The 21,969-nt window shown below is 34.7% G+C and overlaps 1 protein-coding gene across 16 annotated transcripts in view; it reads left to right on the forward strand.

Moving 5' to 3' along the window:
- ANKRD12 (ankyrin repeat domain 12) overlaps nt 1-21,969 on the forward strand; it is a 123,843-nt gene that overhangs the window by 28,484 nt on the left and 73,390 nt on the right. For 14 of the 16 annotated variants that reach the window (XM_048218629.2, XM_044382843.3, XM_048218627.2 and 11 more), the window contains exons 2-3: nt 5,170-5,307; nt 16,650-16,797. In XM_048218629.2, the coding sequence (XP_048074586.1) occupies nt 5,221-5,307; nt 16,650-16,797 (235 nt within the window). In that variant the 5' untranslated portion in view covers nt 5,170-5,220. Of the gene's footprint in view, nt 1-1,289; nt 1,436-5,169; nt 5,308-14,080; nt 14,155-16,649; nt 16,798-21,969 lie in introns of those variants that run through there. The other 2 variants (XM_057313240.1, XM_057313242.1) reach the window with 2 other exon arrangements.

Genomic DNA, 21,969 nt, shown 5'->3' on the forward strand with positions numbered 1-21,969 from the left:
TCTGAAAGAAAGATATACAACCTGTGGTTTGTCAGCTTCTGTTAAGACTGTTTTAAACTTAAAAATCTACAGAGGACAGTAATTGAGTAAGCAACAAATTTTCTGTCTAGAGTGGAGGGAAGAATAAACTTCCAGAGAAGCCAGTATTAAAGGTGATAATTAAGAGGCAATGAAAAGAAACTAATAGTTGCTGCATATACTTCCCAGAAAAATGGAAACAGATCAGTCTAAGGAAGAAAGCTATGGAGCACTTATGGCATAAGTAACAATCAGTAGAATAAAATAAGTATGATACCGGTATTTGAATACTCTTTAGGATCAATCTTGTGAGTTAAAGTATTCTCACAAAGAGTTATCCTGTGAAGAAAGGAAATGACAGTTGAAAAATTTTAATGAGAATTTCAGTCTGCTTAATGTAGTTATTTTTTAAATTAAGATGATATCCCACACCACTCACATGTATGCATGATGTGTATATATATGTATTAATATAGTAGAGAAAACCCCTGTCTAAAATTAATGAAATGAATCCTTTTCTAATGAGATCTTTTATAATATCAGTAAAAATACTCAATAATTTAATTTGTTTTCACATTTTCCTAATGATAAGAACCACTGGGATACTTATTAAAAGTACAAATTCTTGGTTCTGTTTCAGACTTACTAAATGTGTATTTTAACAAGCACTCCAGGAATTTTTTATTAAGTAGGACTACATTAGACTAAAAACCTTTTGCACAGCAAAGGAAACAATGGAAAGGCAGCCTTTGGAATGAGAGAAAGTACATCTCTCTCTGCCATATATCTGGTAAGGGATTAATGTCCAAAATATATAGAACTCAACAGCAAACAAACTCAATTTAAAAATGGGCAAAGGACCTGAACATTTCTCCAGAAGACACACAAATGGCCAAGTATATGAAAAGGTGCTCAACTCAACATCACTAATAATCAGGGAAATGCAAATCAAAACCATGATGAGATCTCACCTTACACCTATTAGGATGGCTGTTACCAAAAAGGCAAGAGATAGCAAGAGTTGGTGACTGTATGGTGAGAAGGATCTCTTATACACTCTTGTTGGAATGTAAGTTGGTGCAGCCACTATGGAAAAAGAACATGGAGGTTCCTCAAAAAATTAAAAATATAACCGCTATCTGATCCAGCAATCCCACTTTTTTTTTTTTAAACGTTGTTGTTTTTTTTGTTGTTGTTGTTTTTTTTTTTACAGATTTATTTATTTATTTATTTAACAGAGATAGAGACAGCCAGTGAGAGAGGGAACACAGCAGGGGGAGTGGGAGAGGAAGAAGCAGGCTCATAGTGGAGGAGCCTGATGTGGGGCTCGATCCCATAACGCCGGGATCACGCCCTGAGCCGAAGGCAGACGCTTAACCGCTGTGCCACCCAGGCGCCCCAGCAATCCCACTTTTAGGTATATATCTAAAGGAAATGAAAACAATACCTCACAGTAATATTTCTACTCGTGTGTTGCAGCATTAGTCACAATAGCCAAGTATAGAATCAGTCTGTTGGTGGATGAATGGATAAAGAAAATATGGTCTTTGTATTTACAATGGAATATTATTCTGCCATTGAAAAAAGGGAAGTCCTCCCATTTGTGCCAACATGGATGAACTTGGAGGACATTACGTTAAGCGAAATAAGCCAGAGACAGAAAAATAAATACTGTATGATCTCACTTATGTGTGGCATCTAAAAATGGACTCACAGAAGCAAAGAGTAGAGCGGTGGTTGCTGGGGATTGGGGGAAATGGGGAGATGTACAGCATGGTGACTATAGTTAATAATGCATTATATACTTGAAATTTTCGGCGAGTATAGACTTAAGTGCTATTACTACACACAGATAAAATGTTAATTATGTGACATGATGGATGTTTTATTTAGCTTGCTTGTGGTAATCATTTCACAGGGAATATATATATCAAATTACCACATTGTATACCTTAGATATATACAGTGTTTGTCAGTTATACCTCAGTAAAGCCGGGGGGGAGAGATGATGAAGTGTGATGAGAGTGTACATTCTTGCCTCATTGTTTATCTTAGGAGACAAAGAAAGCATTCAAGTTCTGTTCTATTACTGGGAGTTGTTTGCCATTAATGAGTATTAACTTTTATCAATTGCTTTTTCTGTATCTGTTCAGACTGTCATTTGTTTTTTCGCTTTTAGTCTGTTAATACAGTGAATTGCATAGATTGATTTTCACACATTAAGCTGACCTTCAATTACTGGGATAAATCCCACTTGTCATGATGGATTGTCCTTTTTATATATAGCTGAATTTAATTTCCTAATATTTTATTGAAGGTTTTTTGGTATATGATCATGAGCTATTATATTGATCTGTAGTTTGTTTTTAAGTAGGTTCCACACCCATCGTGGAGCCCAACATAGGGCTTGAACTCAGAATCCTAAGATCAAGACCTGAGCTGAGATCAAGAGTCAGGTGGTTAACCAACAGAGCCACCCAGGCGCCCCAGTTATTATAAATTTATTAGTGTTTGTTTTTGACCCATGACATGGCCTATCTTGGTGAATATTCTGTGTGCCCTTGAAAAGAATGAATATTTTCCTGTTGTTGGGCAGATTTTTGTACAAAATGTGAGTTAGACCCAGTTGACTTGAATTGATGGCATTTTTCAGTTCTTTTATATCCTTGTTGATTTTCTGTCTTATTGAGAGTAGTTGAAGCTTTCACCTGTAATAATGAATTTGTCTATTTGTCCTGTTAGTTTTGTCAGTTTTTGCTTCCTGTATTTTGAAGCTCTATTGTTAGTGCATACACATTTAGTGAACTAATCCTTTTATCAGTGTGTAATATGTAAAGTTCCCCTTTGCTCTGAGATCTGTTTTGTCTGATATTGTGGTTTACTCTAGCTTTCCTGATGAGTGCTTGCATGGCGTATCTTTTTTCCTTTCTTTCACTTTTAACCTACCTATATTATACATTTGAAGTAAATTTCTCGTTACTAGCTTATAGTATGGTCATTTTCCCCCTTCCTTCTGATAGTCTCCTTTTTTTTTTTTCCTTTCAGTTTTCTGTCGGTTCCACTGTCTATTTAATTCCAGTTTAGTTAACATACAGTGTTACAGTAGTTTCAGGTGTACAATCTGACAATCTCTTCTAATTGGTGTGGTTAGTCCATTTGCATTTCATATCAGTATTGGTATTTTGGATTAGGTCTATCATTGTTTTGTTTGTTCCTTCTGTTTTCATTCCTCAATTTTTCTTTTCCCGCCTTCTGTTTGGTTATTTGTACATTTTAAGATATTCTGTTTTAGTTTACCTAATGTGATTTTGATTATCCCGTGTATAGTTTGTATATTGGTTGGCTCTAGCAGTTACATTATATAGCATGGGCTCAGAACCTAACTATATTTTAAATGCTTAGTATTTATTGATGGAAGTAATATTTTTAGAATCTAATTTTGATTTTTATTATTCTGAAATTTTCCAAATAAAGTTATTGAAAGATAATGTAAGCTTTTTCTCACATATAGTCTATTAATAGAATATTATTGCTATGTATAATTTTCTTTAAAAATATTTATGACAGTCCTACATTCACTAGTAACTTGCTTTGCTTGATCTACAAAGGAGATAGTGCTTTATATTTATAGTCTCACCTAGACTAATGCCTGTTGATATTATGCAGATCCATTTTGCTTTTGAGTCAGAATTTTTCTTTTTATATATGACTCATAACTATAACTCTGTAAGCTTTACACAAGGCTAGTTTTGAGGGCAGTGCTTTTTTAAAAATATTCTATTTATATGGTAATAGTTGAAACAGTTGAATGATCCCAGGGTAAACTGCCTCATGTGTGGAGTATCAGAGTTTCTTTATTCAGGTTTATTTCCTCTATAAATGAAAGATTTGAACTATTTGAACTCTGGCAGTTTTCTTCTGTGGAATGTATTTTAATTCGGCTCTGTTCAGATTAATTGAATCTAGTTTTGATAATCTGTGAGTAAGTCAGTTCATTTAAGGGATTTTAGGATTTGTTTCACCTATTGAAATCAAACAGTTTAAAGTACCAATAGAACAATTTGAAGAACATAGAAGATTTTATTAATCCTCTGTTCAGGGTGTCTGGGTTTTAATGATTCACATAGATGCTAGAATGTAGCTTACTTAGACTTGTAATATCCATCTATTAGAAATTTATTGTATGAAATAATTAAAAATTAGCCTTGTCAGTCATTCTGCTTAATGTTGTGGTCCAAGTCATGCTCCTGTTGGCCAGCAACTTCAGTCTAGCCCAGTGCTATACGGTAGAGCTCTCTGTTATAATAGAAATATATATTTGTACTGTACAGTAGTTACTTTAATTTTAGTTAATTTAGCTTTCAACAGCCCCATGTAGCTAGTAGGTCATCAGACAGCAACACTGGTCTAGCTAGTCTCATGGCTTCCCTTTTTATATGTAAAACTCCCTTGGAATTTTTTTGGATTTTAAATGTAATCTTGTATGTAAGCCTAAACTTCTAAGATGTTTCTTGACTTATTGCAGAGCAGGAAAGAAGGCTGAACAAATCAGAAAGAAAATGATATATGACATGATAATTACAGTATGATAAACATTAAGCAAATGAATAGGTTGATAAAGTGACTAACTGCCTGGGAATGTCTGGGAGTTGAGTGAAGGAGAATAAACACTCCAGGAATTTTAAGTAGGAATGGTTTTATAAATTTAAATTAATTTAAAATGGAATCAGATATTGTAAAATTGCAATCAGACCTATCAGATTCTTGTTTGGGTCTTCAGAAGTAAATTCCAGACCAATGCAGAACTACCAGAGAATCTGCTAGGCCCTTCTACCTCTAAAGACAGGCTGAAATGACAAACCCTTTGTTATTGCTTTCACTTCTACTCCTTGTGGTTCCTTGGAAAACTGGATATTAGATACGACTCTAGAGAAGGTGGGAAGAAATATAAAAGTAGTTCTCTTTTCTTCTTTTCAGTGACAAGCTGAGTGGACTTTAATTAGAAGCTCGAATTCTTAAGTGAAAACTTAATTTAGGCTAGGACTTACAGAGACATAGAGAATAACAAATTGCATTAATTGTGATATATACCTGTAAATAGGTTTCATTGCATATGTATACAAGTAACCCTTATATATCCATTCTTTACAGATCCAGGATGAGAAGACTGATAAAAGAAGAAGCTAGCTGAACAGCTATAAGATGCCCAAATCTGGGTTCACAAAACCAGTTCAGAGTGAAAATTCTGACAGTGACAGCAATATGGTAGAAAAACCATATGGAAGAAAGGTATATGATTATACTAAAGATGTGTTGACTTTTTTGGAATTGAGAAAAACTCCCCATTTAATATTTTTAGTAATTACCCATAAAATAAGAAGCAGTTGGATGCCAGATAAATCCAAACCATTTATCTAAATCCTTTAGAATTAAATTGGATTCCTAGGAATAAGATTGTTTTTCATTCCCTGAGATAACACAATTACTAATATGGCATATTTACTTAAATAATCATTGAGAGGGGGTGGGAAAAAAAATCCAAGACCTCACAATCATTTGGCATTATTTTCTCCACCTCCTGACTCCCAGGCAAAACACACATACACGGTAGTGGTTGCATTTTCCATGTCTTTAACCTTGGATAATTCCAGCCTCAGTGTCTCTCTCTGTAATGGAGGACAAGAGTACTTTAGAGAATTGTTGTGACAGTGAAATGGCGTAAATATCGTGCCTAATGCAATGCTTGTTACATAATACGTGCTAAATAAATGTTAACAGTTTTTGTTGTTTATTAGTCATTGCCAGTGACCCGTGATTCTTTTTACATCTATCCTTCTTCATTCCTATTTAATTTAGCCCTCAAAACCTTCATTTAGATTTCTACAATTGTCTCCTAACTGGTTTCACTCTCTTTTATCTAGTTAATTTTACACATTATCTTTGAATTTTCCTTTTTGTTTTTCTGTTTTCCTTTTAAGTCTTTTCTTCCCCCTAAGTCATTTTCTTATTGAAGGACATCAGAAATGTTTCTGGTTTTTGGCAAATACAAATAGAGCTGTAATGAGCATTCGTGTACAAATCTTTTTTTTTTTACAATCGCTTTATTGAGGTATATAATTTATATACTCTTAAAATTCACTCATTTATTCAGTGATTTATAGTAAACTTATTAAGTTGTGCAGCCATCATCACAATCCAGTTTACACCATTTCCATCATTGCTAAATGATCCTCATGCCCTTTTGTATTCAGTCCCTATTCCCACCCAACCCTTAGGCAACCCCAAATCTGCTTTCAAAATCAGGAATTTTAAGTTTTCAGACTTTTGTTGTTTTCAAGAACTGTTTTGGCTATTCAGGGTCCTTTACGTTTCCAGACAAATTGTCAGTTTCTACAAAAAACCTATAGGGATTTTATTGAATAGATCAGTTTGGGTAGTATTGAAATCTTAACAGTATGTCTTCCAGTCCATCATCACTGAATATCTCTGTTTATTTAGATCTTCAGTTTCCCTGAGCAACACTTTATAGTTTTTAGTGTACAAATCTTGCACTTCTTTTGCTGAATTATTAGTGGTTTATTCTTTTGGATGCTGTTGTAGTTAATTTCATTTTGGATTTTTCATTGCTAGTTTTTAGAAATACAGTTGATTTTTATATAGTGATTTTGTATTCTGTGACCTTACTAAACTCATTTATTGGTTCTAAAAGTTTGTGGATTCCTTAGGATTTTCTACACATGGGATCATGTCCTCTCCATATATACTTTTACTTATTTCCAATATAGATACTTCTGTTTTTTTCTCGCCTGATTGCACTGGCAATCTCTGCCTTGTGATTAAAATGATTAATCCATTTACATTTAATATAATTATTCATAGGGTTGGATTTATATCTGCCATTTTGCTCTGTGTTCTTATATGTTTCATGTATTTTTGTTTTTCTCCCATCTGTGCTGCCTTTTTTTTATTCTAAATATTTTTCAGTGTACTATTTAAATTTCTGATTTCTTAAACTTAAATTTCTGATTTCTTGAATTGTAATCTTAAGAGATCGATCTCTGGATTATAACATGCATCTAATTATTGTAAATTAATATTGACTTAATTCCAGTAAAATATAGCAACTTTGTTCCTGTATAGCTCCATTTCCTCCCTTTTTTTGTGTGTATCTATCTATAGATTCATCAACATTTGTTATTAGCCCCAAAATAAACTGTTAGTTTTATACAGTCTTTTAAAGAAATAAAAGAAGAAAGGAGAAATACATATTCATACAGTTTTTACCTACAAATTTACCAGTTTTGCTACTCTTAATTTCTTCTTCCTGTACACTGAAGTTACTGTCTGGTTGTTATTTCCTCACAGTCTTTAAGAATTTCAGGGGCGCCTGGGTGGCTCAGTTGGTTAAGTGTCTGCCTTCAGCTCAGGTCATGATCCCAGGGTCCTGGGATCAAGCCCAGCATCGGGCTCCCTGCTCAGCAGGAAGCCTGCTTCTCCCTCTCCCTCTCCCCTTGTTTGTGTTCCTTCTCTAACTGTCTCTGTCAAACAAATAAAATCTTAAAAAAAAAAAATTTTTCAGGATTTACTGGAAGACAGATCTTCAGCCATGATTAGATTTCTCAGTCTTCATTGATCTAGGAATATCTTGGTTTTGCTGTATTTTAAAAACAGCTTTATTGAGATATAATTCACATACCATATGATTCACTTATTTAAAGTGTACAATTCAGTAGTCTTTAGTATATTTACAGAGTTGTGCAGTTATCTCCACTATTGATTTTAGAGCATTTTCACCCAAAAAAGAAACCCTGTGTATCCATCAGCATTCACTCCTCGTTCTGTCCCCAACCCCCACTGCCCTCAGCAGTCACTAATCTACTTTCTGTCTCTATAGAATTGCTTGTTCTGGATGTTTCATACAAATCGAGTTATACATAGAATTTTGGTCTTTAGTGACTGTTTTCAAAGGGCAGTTTTGTTGGGTATAGATTTCTTAGCTGATTTTTTTAAAGAAAAAATTTGATTGAATGTCACCCTACTTTCTTGCTTTAACTGTTTCTGATAAGAAGTCAGCTGTTTTGTACCCTTGTCAAGATGAATTTTTTTTTATTGCTTCTCTCTCTCTGACTGTCATGTGCTTAGGATTTCCCTGTTGTTTATTCTATTTGGGGTTTCTTGAGCTTCTTAGATCTGTAGATTAAAGGTTTCGTGAAATTTGGAATATTTATTTTTTTTTTCCCCTCTCACATCTGCTGTTGAACATTTCTCATGCATGTTCAGTTACTCTTGCTTTTCAAATCCAGTATTTCCATTTGGCTCTTTTTGTAATTTTTCTTTATTAGTATTTTCTATTTGATAAGGCATTATTGTCATACTTTAATTTTTTAGTTTATAATTGTCAAATCTAGTATTTCGGCTTACGCAGAGAAATTTCTATTGAATACTTTTTTCCTTGCTTTTTTCTTGTATGTCTTAATTTTTATTGAAAACTGGACAATTTAGGGTCATATGTACTGTAGCAGTTCTGCAGTTCTGGGTTCTCATTATTTCCCACCTGAAAGTTTGAACTGTTGCTAAGTTTTTTAATTTATTTATAATAGAATGTTAGGAATTTATCTTCAGTATTTTTCTCAACCACTGGTATCCATTTTTTTTTTCTTTTTTAGTCTTGCTTCCACAGGGTTACCCCTGTGTCTGTGTAGATTAGTCAGCAGCAATGGATTGATCAGAGGTTGTACTCAAATACCAGGAGCCAGTAAGACTTCCACCTTCTACTGACAGACTTGCCTGTGTGTTGGGGAGTGCATTCAACATTCAGGCATTTTTGTTTTGTTTTGTTTTTTTAAGATTTTATTTATTTATTTGACAGAGCAGAAGCAGGCAGAGGGAAAGGGAGAGGGAGAAATAGGCTCCCTCCTGAGCAATGAGCCCAATGCAGGGCTTGATCCCAGGACTCTGGGATCATGACCTGAGCCACCCAGGTGCCCCCATTCAGGCATTTTTGAGATCTTCCCTGGCATTTACTTTCTGTTGGGCTCACCCAGGTCTTCCTTTTGCTTGTGTGCAGTCAACTAAGGATATGTAGAGAGCTTGGACCCTCCCAGATTTCCTCTCTCACACATAATCCCCCAGTCAGTGAAGGATATATGGAGAGCTTAGCCCTTCTCAGATCTTCCCCATACATTGACATAGCTTTCCCTCTCAGCCAAGGATATGTGCAAGCAAGTCTTACCGGGTACACCCTATGGCTCTCTCATTTCTGCAGTCTCCTGGTATATTTCTGGCTTATTCACCAGCTGCTTCTCTTCTGCAGCAGGAACACAACCTTAGGCTAATAGGACTATGTGTTTTGCCCCCTCCAGTTGTTTCCTACTCTGTTTGCTATTTTTGTAAACAGTGCAGCTGGGTGTGGGCTTTTGGCCTTCTATACCAATTCAAGTTGACACTCTCTGGCAGTAAAGATGCTAGTTTTCATTGCCAGCCCCACCCCAGATGCAAACTAAGCATCAGCCAGGGAATGAAAGCATTCCCCAGGCAAGAATGCCAAAGATACTCACTGTTCTTACCATAGTTAAGCAGTTTTTCTTGAAAAAAAAAAAAAAAGCTGCTCAGTTTGTTGTTTGTTTTTTTTCAATTTCTGGAGCCTTGAAGTGGCTGTTTTTGACAATTGTCTAGATTTAGAGTTGTTTCTTGGGGAGATAAGTTGCCAATATCTTCACTCCACCATAGACAAGTTTCCCCAAATGTATTTTAATGTACCAAATGTGACAAATCTTAAGCAGAACGATTCCATTATTAGTTTATCTAACAAACCTTATATGGGATTCCTAGTGTGTTATGTACTCTTTTATGATACTAAGAATAAAACAACAGGTGGTTAAGCATGATCTAAATCTTTATGAAGACTCTTAACAAATTAGTCCTCCTGTTTGTCTGAAATGTTTTGCTCTCAGGACCCCTTCAACATAATCAAAGATCCCAAAAAAGGGACGCCTGGGTGGCTCAGATGGTTAAGCGTCTGCCTTTGGTCATGATCTCCAGGTCCTGGGATTGAGTCCCACATCAGGCTCCCAGCCCAGCGGGGAGTCTGCTTCTATTTCTCCCTCTGCCTCTCCCCCTGCTTGTGTATGTGCACGCATGTGCTCTCTCGCTCTCTCAAATAAGTAAATATAATCTTTGGGGAGAAAAATATCTCAAAAGCTTTTTTAAATGTGGGTATATCTGTTGATATTTACAATATCAGAAATTAGAACTGAGAAAAAATTAAATGTATATTAACTGGTTTAATACACACATAATATATTTTTATGGAAAAGAACTATATATTCCAAAACAAAAAATATTAGAAGAGTGTCTTTGGTTTTGCACGTATCTTTAATGTCTGATTTAACAGAAGACTACCAAATTCTCATCTGCTTCTGCGTGCAGGGTATTTGGATATCACTTGTCATGTAGTCTCTAGAAAACTCAGTATGTATTCTTGAGAGAATGAGCAAGATACAGTATTACCTTAGGGTTATTGTGAGCATATTTCTGACCTTGCAGATCCTCTGAAATGGTCTCAGGTACCATACTTTGAGAATTGCTCTACCATTGTAAGAAGCACATTAATGGAAGTATTGAATGTACAATAATGGAACAAAAAGGAGAGAAGCAGTCGACTGTACACGGTTCAGGGATAGTTTCACAGTAGAAAAGATACTTAATCTGAATTCTCAAGGATGAATGAGTATGTGGCCAGCAGGAAAGTGGAAGCAGAGGACAGTCCAAGATGTAAAAGAGACATGAATCTTAACATTAGAGTAGTACATGTAAAGTTAGGATGAACATTGTGGAGGATGGAGGGTAGAAGATGAGCATTAGACAGGGGTCGGTTCATTATGGCCTTATGTGTCTTGCCAAGGAACTTGAAATTTATCCTGTAGCCATTGAGTCAAAAGGGAAGGGCCATGGTAGAGAGCAGTTAGAGTGTTATTTTAAAAATCCAAGCAAAAGGTAGTGTGGGCAGTGGCTATGAGGATAGAAAGAAGTTGGCAGATCTAAAAGATGTTGAATGAATTAAACTTGAGTACATAGAAAAAGTAATCTGGGTCCACCCTGAGGTTGATTGAACTACTATTCCCTGAGAAGGAATCCAAGAAATGGAATGGGTTGTTTTGAGAAGAATGTTTGGTTTTTACTTGTTGAGTTGGCCATTGGAACATCCAACTGGAAGTATTAATAAGCAGTTAGATATAAATCCAGAGCTCAAAACAGCTCATTGGAAATAAATATATGAGGATTAGTGGAAAAATAACTTTATCATTATGGAGATGTCACCCAAAGAGAGTGGAGTGAGAATGAAGGAGAGTATACTTAGGAATTCGAATACTTTAAGAGTCCCTGGGAGACAGGAAATGCGGTCAGAGAGAACCAGGAGAGGCTAAACAGAGTAGAGTAGCTAAGGGAGTCTGTATGCCAAATGCCACAGAAGTTAACAGGAAGGGTGAGACCATTGGATTTTGTCAGTTGAGGTACCTTAAAATGATTTTGCTTGGTAAAAGTATTACATCAGTAGAGTTGTAGGGACAGAATGCAGTGCTAGATTTGAGGAGACAATGAAAACTTTTATTTCTAAATATTTGAATATAGGAAAGGTTGCATTTGTGAAATTATATCTGGGCTGCTTGATACCATTTTCAGGGTTGAATTTATATGGCTGATAAAGCTTTTATTCTTCCTAGGTACTTTGTATATATCTTTTGAAAGCTGCCACTAAATATACAGTAATGGCTAAGCATTGCCTTCATAAAAGTGTAGAAACAACTAGCAAAAAGCAAACACTTTTCACTAACATACTTCTGTTAAAAACATGGCTTTGGTAAGTTAAGAATGTTTATTAATCATTAGATTTATACAATAAATGGGAAGGATAATACAGACTATTAGGTTTTTCATTTGTTAATTTTTGGTTTACACAAAGTGATATATTTAACTCTTCTCATTCTCTGTTCACTCACTCTGCTTTTTCAAGATCACATATTTGTTAGTTTGGGTAAGGGTCAGAAGCTCTTCTGAAGCAATATGCATGGTGCTCATGGCCATGCTTTAGGATTTCTGAGCAGCTTGACATGGAAAACTGTTGTTAGAAGTGGTTTTCTTGAGTTTTAAGTAGATATTTAACTTAGTGAGTGATTGGCCTGGAAGCCAGCCTCAAGCTGCTTCTGAGCTTTTTCTTCCATACAGTTTTAGAAATGAATATACAGTTGTTCTGATAGAGACCTTATTTAGTTTAATATGACACAGACTATTGCTGTTATGAGATCCTAACTTAATAAAATAACCTGAACCAAAATTTAATTTCTTATAAATGCATTTAAGTAGAGCATAATTTTAAATAATAATCACACTCTGTAGCAATATACATTTAATATAAAGTACTTGCATTACCTCATTAAATATTACGATAGGAGTTCATCAAAAACATCTACTCACAATTCTTCAAATATTTTATCCTTTCAGTGCAATCTGTGGGATTTTTTTCCATTGATTTTAGTTTAGAAATTATTTTGTACTGTTTTCAGCTATAAGTTAGTATTTATGGTTTGTAGAAAAAAACATCTTTGATAAAACCTTCTATGAAAATCTAAAACCTAGGTTAAATTCATGAAGTGTGAGAGTGGATATTATTTAATCTCCTAAGTAGCTGTCTTATCCTTTTCATCAACATAATTCAGACCTTCATTATTTTACATCAAAGTGATAATAGAGAAATTTTTATTTTACTATTCAAGTAATATAATACATGTTGGTTATAGAAAAATTAGAAAAAGAAGAATAGTGAAAATAGAAATTGCCTTGTAAAAAACCATCATTTCTGAGATTGTATTATGCCCTATCCTACTTGCAAGCCGATCAGTTTCATGGATGCTGGCAGGAGATGCAAGACTCCTGAGTGGGGTATAAAGGAAAGTTAATTTCTCATAACAATAGCAGTAGCCATCTATCAGCATTTGTGTCTGTAATCTGAGCTCTGTTTCTCACAATGGGATGCAAAGAGAGCCAGGTGACAACTACATATAAAGGTGGATGCAGTACTAGAGAGGAACCCCAAATCTTTTATAATGGGCAGTAAGTCTACCTGACTTACTCCCACTAAAGGGAGAAATTGTTTATTATACAGAACAGTAAACAGATCTGCCCTTTGCTCCAGGGGAAGATACTACCTTCCAAGGCTGTTCTCCATATAGATATTCTTGAAAGATAGTGCAGAACAAAGGGAGATAGTGCCTCTGTAAGATGTGCAGATATCCAGGAGAGCCATTTAGAATTCTCTCCCAACACACCAGTAATGCTATTACCTACAGATAGCTCTTCATATTTTGGGTTGTGTCCTTCAAGAGTTTTCTATTTTCTATTTTTTTATATCTTGGTAAATTTTTATCTCTTCTTTTTTCCATCTTACCGAGTTGGTGAAGGCTACCCGTATATTGTCTAACAGTAACAGTGATAGAAGGTCATTCTCACTTGCCATTGATTTTTGTTGTCATTGTTCTTTTATTAACGTATAGTAGGCCCCAGATGTTTACATTGATTTCATTACTGTGTATGGTAGCTGTTGTAGGTTACTGAAAGAATAGCATTAATATAAATGAAAAAGAATTAAAATATTTTAAAATAATCTAAGAGTCCTAGACTTTTCTATGTCATGGATATGGAAGAATGTGCCAGCAATTGGCTCCTGAATTGATAGAGTATTTATACCATTTGGTAATACAGAAATTTCAAGACAATCAGACATAACTGTTTATTTTGAAAGTTTCTTTCCCCAGATCTGAAAATAATTTTTGAAGTGTGTAAGAATCTCACAAAAACCCTTTGTTCAAGTAATACTTCCGAGGATAGTTTTATTTTACAGAGAACAGAGCTGGTTGGTAGCAGTTACAAATATTCACACTAATCACCATATCGCAGAGGAGAGTGCGATCTTTATGTTCTTGTGAACATTTTCCACTTAACATGTTATTAAATTGGTTTCTTTTAACTTGTTTTATAGTACAGAACAGTATCTTTACTTACACAGGTGCAAGGGAAGAAGGACATGTTCACATTTTTCTTGGATTCCCTTTATTAATAACAGAGACTCCTATTTCTAAGGCAAGTCTCTAGAATTTTGTTGGTTAACCTTTGTATTAATCATGCCTTTTTATTTCTGATGCTTTGACATCTGGAGCCTGCTGACACCAGGGAGACTGCCACTTCCAGGGCTAGCTAATTCCCAAAGATAGTAAACAACTCGCTATGGCCAACATTTCATATGCAAACTAACCAATCCAGGGTCCAAACCCAGCCACCAGCTGTATCCAACTTTCCCACTCTGGGCCACTGTCCCCCTGCCCTAGTAAATCACAGCCGGGTACCAGCCAATAAGAGAAAAAGCGCCCATAGCCCAGAAACTGCTGATGTTACTCAAAATAGCCAGTCCTGAGCCTGCTTACTCTGCCTTGCCTTTTCTTTCCTGAGGAAACCACGTAAAAGCTTTTCCCCACGTTTCCCTTTTCTCCTTCTGCCTCCCAACCCACCTTAGTACTACCCTTTGTGGCCCTGTGTAATGTGGCATGCCCCCTCTTCTTGAGAACTGTGAGTAACAAACTGTCTTTTCAGTGGCAGTGGTAGCCTTATCTGTTGGCTTCACCATACCTGAGTAATAATAAAACCTACATTTTAAAACAACCTTATAAAGAAAATACATGCCTGTGAAGCTTGGTATCATTGGCAGAAGTGGAAAAACAGCTCAAGAAGATTTACCTTTGTAACTGAGAAATAAATAATATGAGGCTGTTATTCTTCAGTAATCTTTACCAGTTAAGATACAAGGAAGTCACATTCTCTTCCTGATTTTGCTAATAGATTTATCAAAAATGAATGTAGACTCTGTCAAAATGTTATTTTTGTCACCTGTTAAGATCATCGTATAGTTTTTCTTTAATATTCTGATACAGTGAATTGTCTTAAGAGATTCTCTAATAATGAACTATTCTTGTATTCTTTGGGTGAACCCTGCTTGATTATGATATTATCTTTCTAAGTTCTAAGACACTAAATCTGATTTGACATTTTATTTAGGATAGTTTATTTTTGTGTTTATTTCATAAGCAATTTAGTTTTTGATTTCTGTCTTGTATTCCCTTTTGGTATCAGTTTTATTTTAGACTTATAAGATGGATTGTTACTTCTTATTTTTATTATTTTTTTAAGATTTTATTCATTTATTTGACAGAGACAGCCAGCGAGAGAGGGAACACAGCAGGGGGAGTGGGAGAGGAAGAAGCAGGCTCTTAGTGGAGGAGCCTGATGTGGGGCTCGAACCCAAAACGCTGGGATCACGCCCTGAGCCGAAGGCAGATGCTTAACCACTGCGCTACCCAGGCACCCCGGATTGTTACTTCTTATCATACCTTCATGCTGTAGTATTATTTACATGACTTGTGAAATATCTGTCCCTTGAATTTTTTTTAATCTCTTGTAAAATCTTCTGGGCTAGGTACCTTTTTTAAACTTAAAATCTTTAGCTATGGATTTATGGTCTTCTATGATCATTGGTCTATACAGGTTTTGTATGTCTTTCATGAGCCAGTTTTTAGTAGTGTGTGTTTTCCAAGAGAATAGTCTATTTTTCTAGGGCTCTTAAATTTTTGGTAGTATAAAAATGAATACAGTATTTTTTTAAACTTTTTAATAACCCTTGTGGGGGTTTGATTTTAATTGAGAAATTCTGCTTTAAAAAAATGCACTATTTAATTTTTTATGCCTCTTCTTCCCCCTCTTCATTTTCTGTCTTGGTTTGAGAGCTGCAATCTGAGTCTACTTCTAATTTGCTTCTGAGAGTCTCTATAAATTATTATATCTGCCATTTATTATCGTATCACTATTCTTTTTTTAATATGTATTTGAAAGAGAGAGAGAGAGAATAAGCAGGGGGGAGGGATAGAGGGAGAAGCAGATTCCTTGCCATGCAGGGAGCCCGATATGGGACTTGATCCCAGCCCCCTGGGATCATGACCTGAGCCGAAGGCAGACACTTAACTGACTAAGCCACCTAGACTCCCTCATATCACGATTCTTTTAAGCTCTCTTGCTAAGGTGATATGGCTTAATTCTTAGTATCTAGCAGGTTTTTCACAAAGGAGCTGTTATAGCCCAGTTTAATATGCAGTACCAATTCAGATATTTGGAGAGCAAATGTGAACTTGATGATGGTTATAGTTCGTAAGGGTAGATACTCACCTGAATGGGTGGGCACAGGATATTAACAAAGCACAGTATGTTTAATTATATCCAGAATCACTTTTTCAGATTTGTGTATTTGTTCGTTGATGATAACATCTATATTATACTTAGATACAGTTTTATTATATTCAAGATATTTTGTTTCATTATTTTAAAATTCATTAAGTAAAAGTAGGGGAATATGAGACAAGTTAAAAAAATGTTAAATTTGTTGAAACTGGGTCTTGAATACATTGAAGACAGTGGTTTATAATACCTCTCTACTCTTGTATATATTTGAAAATTTTCTTCATAAGTTTTTTTGGATACTGTATTGCTTAGCTAATATTGTTACAACTTTATTCATATTTGATTTTTAATAGAGTAAAGACAAGATTGCATCATATAGTAAAACTCCAAAAATTGACCGAAGTGATGTGGGCAAGGAGATGAAAGAGAAATCATCCATGAAACGTAAACTTCCTTTTACCATTAGCCCATCAAGAAATGAAGAACGAGATTCAGACACAGGTAGAATAATTTGTTGTTCTCTGGTAAAATCTAATTCATTCTTTTACTATGATTTTCTTCATATCATTCCTCTTGCACCCCATTTTATAGAGAAATATTTGTATTTCAGTATTTCAGATTTATCATTTTGGGGCAGAAATTCCTATATTTCTCACCCAAACATGATCTCTAATCAGAAAACAACAATTTCCTTCTTTCTTTACTCTCAGTGTTTTTTACAAATCTCTTACCACTTTCAGAACTTAATTTCTTGGGGAGCATTTTAGTGATGAAAATTTACTGTGATAGGGAGCATAAGATATGTTGGAGTTGAGTAACAGTTGTTGAGTTTTTGTAGACACAGTATTGAACCCACCAGAGAAAACATTATAGGCATTTTAGATTCAGAAATGAATCCAATATATGCCCTCCCCTACCCTGAAAAAAAAAAAAAAAATTACTGAAATTTACCACCTAAGCCCAATTCATGGTACTTTTTTTCCTCGAAACTCTCATATGTCAGGAATGATCTTTGACATCAGTCAATCCCAGTTGTTCACAATAGATTAGAATCTCATTACCACTATCTACTATATCACTAGATGGTGTTGTAGCCCTGAGTTAGTAATTTCTTGAAACTAATATAAACTTCAGTGTTTGTTATGTATTTATCATAATTGTTTTATCCTTTGCATGAAATACTAATAACTGTTTCTAAGAATGTTTCAGCTTCACTCATAGAAAGTTAGTGTCCTAATCTGAGTTTATATAGAGAGTTTATATTCTATTTATACTTTTCTAGCCATCTTAATCATCAATATGGAAATGATCTTGACTCCAAAATCTGAAAATACTCTAAAGACTTTTGAAACGCCCTGTGCTAACATAGCTTTAGAAAGTACTTAAATTTTATCCGACACTTTTAGTAGGTAGGCCTTGTTTTGTGTATTTTGCTGTCTCTCTTAGCTTGAATTAGAAATTGTTCTTAAACATGACATTTTTTAATCCTTGAAAATTGTTCTTTTTTGCAGTGGTTGAGATATTTTGTGTTTTGTTCATTTTAAGTTACACTGATTTCTAGAGATTCAGTCTTTTTTTCTAAAGAATGACTCCTTGTCCGTAAGCAGTAGTCTCAAACAATTAGTTGATCACTTAGCTGAGAAGGTGCTTATGTGCCTTTAGATAAGATTTAATTTTTCTTATATTTTTCTCTGTGGAAGTCCTTTTGCTTGTCATTTTTAAAGTACTTGCATTAACCAGGTTTTGTTTTCCAGTGACAGTGATATTTCTACTAGTAGTTGAAGAAGGGATTTAGATAAATTCAAAGAATGTTAATATATTTTTAGAAGCAGATAAGATTTCAAAATAATCTTCCCATGAGAACCTTGTTATCAGATCAGCTAGATTATTTGTCTTTTATTTATTGTAAGATAAAGGAGAAAAGGTTACTTAGGAAGACACAGAGTTTAAACACTGAATAAACATAATCTAATTCATATTTTATTAACTAGATTATATACTTTTTCCCTGCTACAATTTTTCCACTACTTAAATGTAGCAGAATGTTGCAGGCCTCTCTCATTAAGATTGTTTTGTAACAAACTCTTACATATCTTTTGGAAAGGTTATATGCTAAACAAGATTTTAATGGATTTAAATATTTTTGGTAGGCTAAATTTATAAATTTTAGTAAAAAGTAGATCTAGGCTTTAGTTTTCGTTGTATATGCATGCATGTGTGCACACAAGCACACGCATACACACAATACACACACCCCAGAGCATTAATAAGAATTTCCTCAGGCCCAAAGCAGAATGTCTTATTTACAATCCATCTGTCTTATTTTCATAATTTAAAAAAATAATGTAGAATCCAAAGTACCGTCAAGTGGTATTTTCCATATGAAAGATAATTATAGCACCAAGCCCCACATCTTACGTTGATCTTTCTTAAAGTATACTATATTTTATTTTTTTAAGATTTTATTTATTTGACAGAGATAGAGACAGCCAGCGAGAGAGGGAACACAAGCAGGGGGAATGGGAGAGGAAGAAGCAGGCTCATAGCGGAGGAGCCCGATGTGGGGCTCGATCCCATAACGCCAGGATCACACCCTGAGCCGAAGGCAGACGCTTAACCGCTGTGCCACCCAGGCACCCCTAAAGTATGCTATATTTAAAATGAGTAGTTGAAATTACAAAGATATAAAGGGGGAAATATTTACAACATATGTGACAATCCTTGTTTCTTAATATATTTAGTATTTAAAGGTCTCTGAAATATGAAGAGAAAAAAATGAGAAAATGGAGAAAAGATACAAGCAAGTAGTTTAAAATAGAATTGCTCTTGGCAAAGAAATATATATATATATATTTTTTTTGTTTTTTTTTTTTAAAGATTTTATTTATTTTTTCGACAGAGATAGAGACAGCCAGCGAGAGAGGGAACACAAGCAGGGGGAGTGGGAGAGGAAGAAGCAGGCTCATAGCGGAGGAGCCTGATGTGGGGCTCGATCCCATAACGCCGGGATCACGCCCCGAGCCGAAGGCAGACGCTCAACCGCTGTGCCACCCAGGCGCCCCAAAAAATATATTTTAAAAATATATCAACAGTAATCAAAGAAATACAATATATAACAATTGACAAATTGTTGGCCTAAATCGTACCAGGTGGTCACTGGCCAGAAATAGGAACTTACTTTAGTTGGTCTAAATAATAGGGATATTTTGTTGGCAGTAAATATGAACACATTTATCCAAAACTATAGTTTGTTAACATTTGATTTAATCTTTCTTTTGGGATTTAATGTATATAAGTAATTGATGACAATGAAAATTATCTTTGTATGTGTTTATCTCTACTTCCTTTGTAATAGCAAAAATAAACCCAGGAAAATAGTGTCAAGTAATAGAGAATTTGTTCAATTATGGTAAATCCAATGAAGAAATACAATTTTTACTCTTAAGAATAACATTGTAGAAGAATACATGAAATGGAAAGATGTTCATAGCATACAGCATTTAAAAATAGGTTATGAAATAATATGTACTGTTTGATGGCATTAAAAGTCATATTTTGTATATTTATATTTGTATGTATGTGTACACAGGGCATATATTAACACACATATTGAAAGATAAGATTGTTTAAATATAAGAGACTGTTTCATTGTAGAACTAAGCCTAAACCTAGTGCGTGTATTATGAGCCCAGAACAAAAATGTAAATGTTGTAAACCCTGATTTAGGTTAAATAAAAGAGTGGGGAGTTGGGAATAAGGAGAAAACGTTAACAATGCTACTCAGCTTATCTCTCATAGCAAGGAAATAACTGATGTTGTCTACAACTGAAATACATAGTTTTTAAAAATAATTACTTAAAAATTTTAATCTTTATTTAAAATTCTTTCATATATACATTTACATTTATGTATGTTTATATTTTAGTATATGGTACCTCTTTTAGAGAAGAAGCAATTCCTTTAATTTCTTTATTTCTTTCTTTTTTTTTTGTTAAGTAAACTCTGTGCCCAAGGTGGGGCTTGAATTCATGACCCTGAGATCAAGAGTAGCCAGCTGGGTGCCCTACTTTCTGTTACATTGGATTAAAATAAAATCTTTCAGCTTTTTATTTTTAAATAGTACACATATATTATATTTTTCTATTTGTATGTAAATTAGTCATCCCCTCCCCCACCACCCCTGCCAGGTCTTTTCTTTTTATATATATTAGAGAGATGTTTGGAATGATGCTCACTAGATGTTAACATTTTATTTCCAGGATGTGGGATCATTTTTTACTTTCTCTGTTTTTTGTATGGCTTGAATTTTTAAAATAACGAACATAATTATTTCTGTAAAACACATTTTTTCTAAAAAGATACTCATACTATTCAAGGGAGGTTCAGTGGTCACCAAAATTAGCAATAATGCCATCAACTGGATGAGTCATTCTTAGTCTTTATTTTGAGATACCCTAGTATGTCTTAAACTTCTTAATTCTTAATTATTTAATATTTATTAATTTTTTAAAAGATAACATTGTAGGGGCACCTGGGTGGCTCATTTGGTTAAGCCTCCAGCTCTTGATTTCAGCTCAGGTCATGATCTCAGCGTCATGAGATAGAGCCCCTACATTGGGCTCTGTACTCAGCATGGAGTCTGCTTGCGATTCTTTCCCTCTCCCTCTGACCCTCCCCCTCAAATAAATAAATAGAACTTAAAAAAAAAAAAAAAGATAACACTGTAAAAAAGTAATTGCTTGACTAGACAAAAATTTGGGGGAAATTACAGCATAATTTGAGGTCATGCCAGTGGATCCTTACAGCTGTATCATAATACTATTTATTTCAGCAAATCTCTAATATATATGCATATATCATTTCAGTATCTATCCCATGTTGTCCTATCCTATCAGAGAATTCCCATAAATTTTTTCCCATGAAATGTTAAGGGGCCAATATATAGAGTGACTCATTGAACCTGTGGAAGCAACTGTTTATCTGGAAGACAAATTATTCCTTATAACTACAGCTTGTTTTATCACTTACTTTTAGCTTTTACCAATCTTTCCTTGTCTAGAATCCTGGCAGAATAAGCTAATTATAGTTAAAATAGAGGTAAATCAGAGCATAGTATTTATTATCAGAGGCTTTGGAGTCTGACAGATCATTGTTGAGTCCCTGCTCAGCTCCCTATTAGCTCTGGCCAAAAAATTTGAGCCCTTTATAACTCTGATTTTCTCATCTGTAAAAGTGCATGTAATACCAACTTCAGAGAATTGTGATCTTTAAGTGACATAAGGTGTAAAATTAGTTTGTGGTATGTTAATTAAAACAGAAAACTAACACTGGCTTAAATAGATTGGGATTTTTTTAATCTAATGTAATAAGACCAGGCATAAGCAGTCCGGAGTTGGTATAAGTAGTTCAGTAATGCCATCAGGTACTGGGTTTTCATCATTCTGCTCTCTCACCCTTAACCCATACATGAGCTTTGTTCTTAATATGTTGCTTTATAGTCACACAATATCTTCTGCCTTCTCCTGGACAGAAAGTAGGAGAGGAAGGACCAACGACAAAAGTATCTTTCTTCCAGTGAGACTTTGCTTTTTTATTGATGAAACAACATCCCTAGGAACTATTCTGCCTGCATGTCATTGGTTATGCTATCCTAGTTGCAGGGGAGTCTGGAAA

This window comes from Ursus arctos, unplaced genomic scaffold, assembly GCF_023065955.2.
Source record: "Ursus arctos isolate Adak ecotype North America unplaced genomic scaffold, UrsArc2.0 scaffold_17, whole genome shotgun sequence".
NCBI lineage: Eukaryota > Metazoa > Chordata > Mammalia > Carnivora > Ursidae > Ursus > Ursus arctos.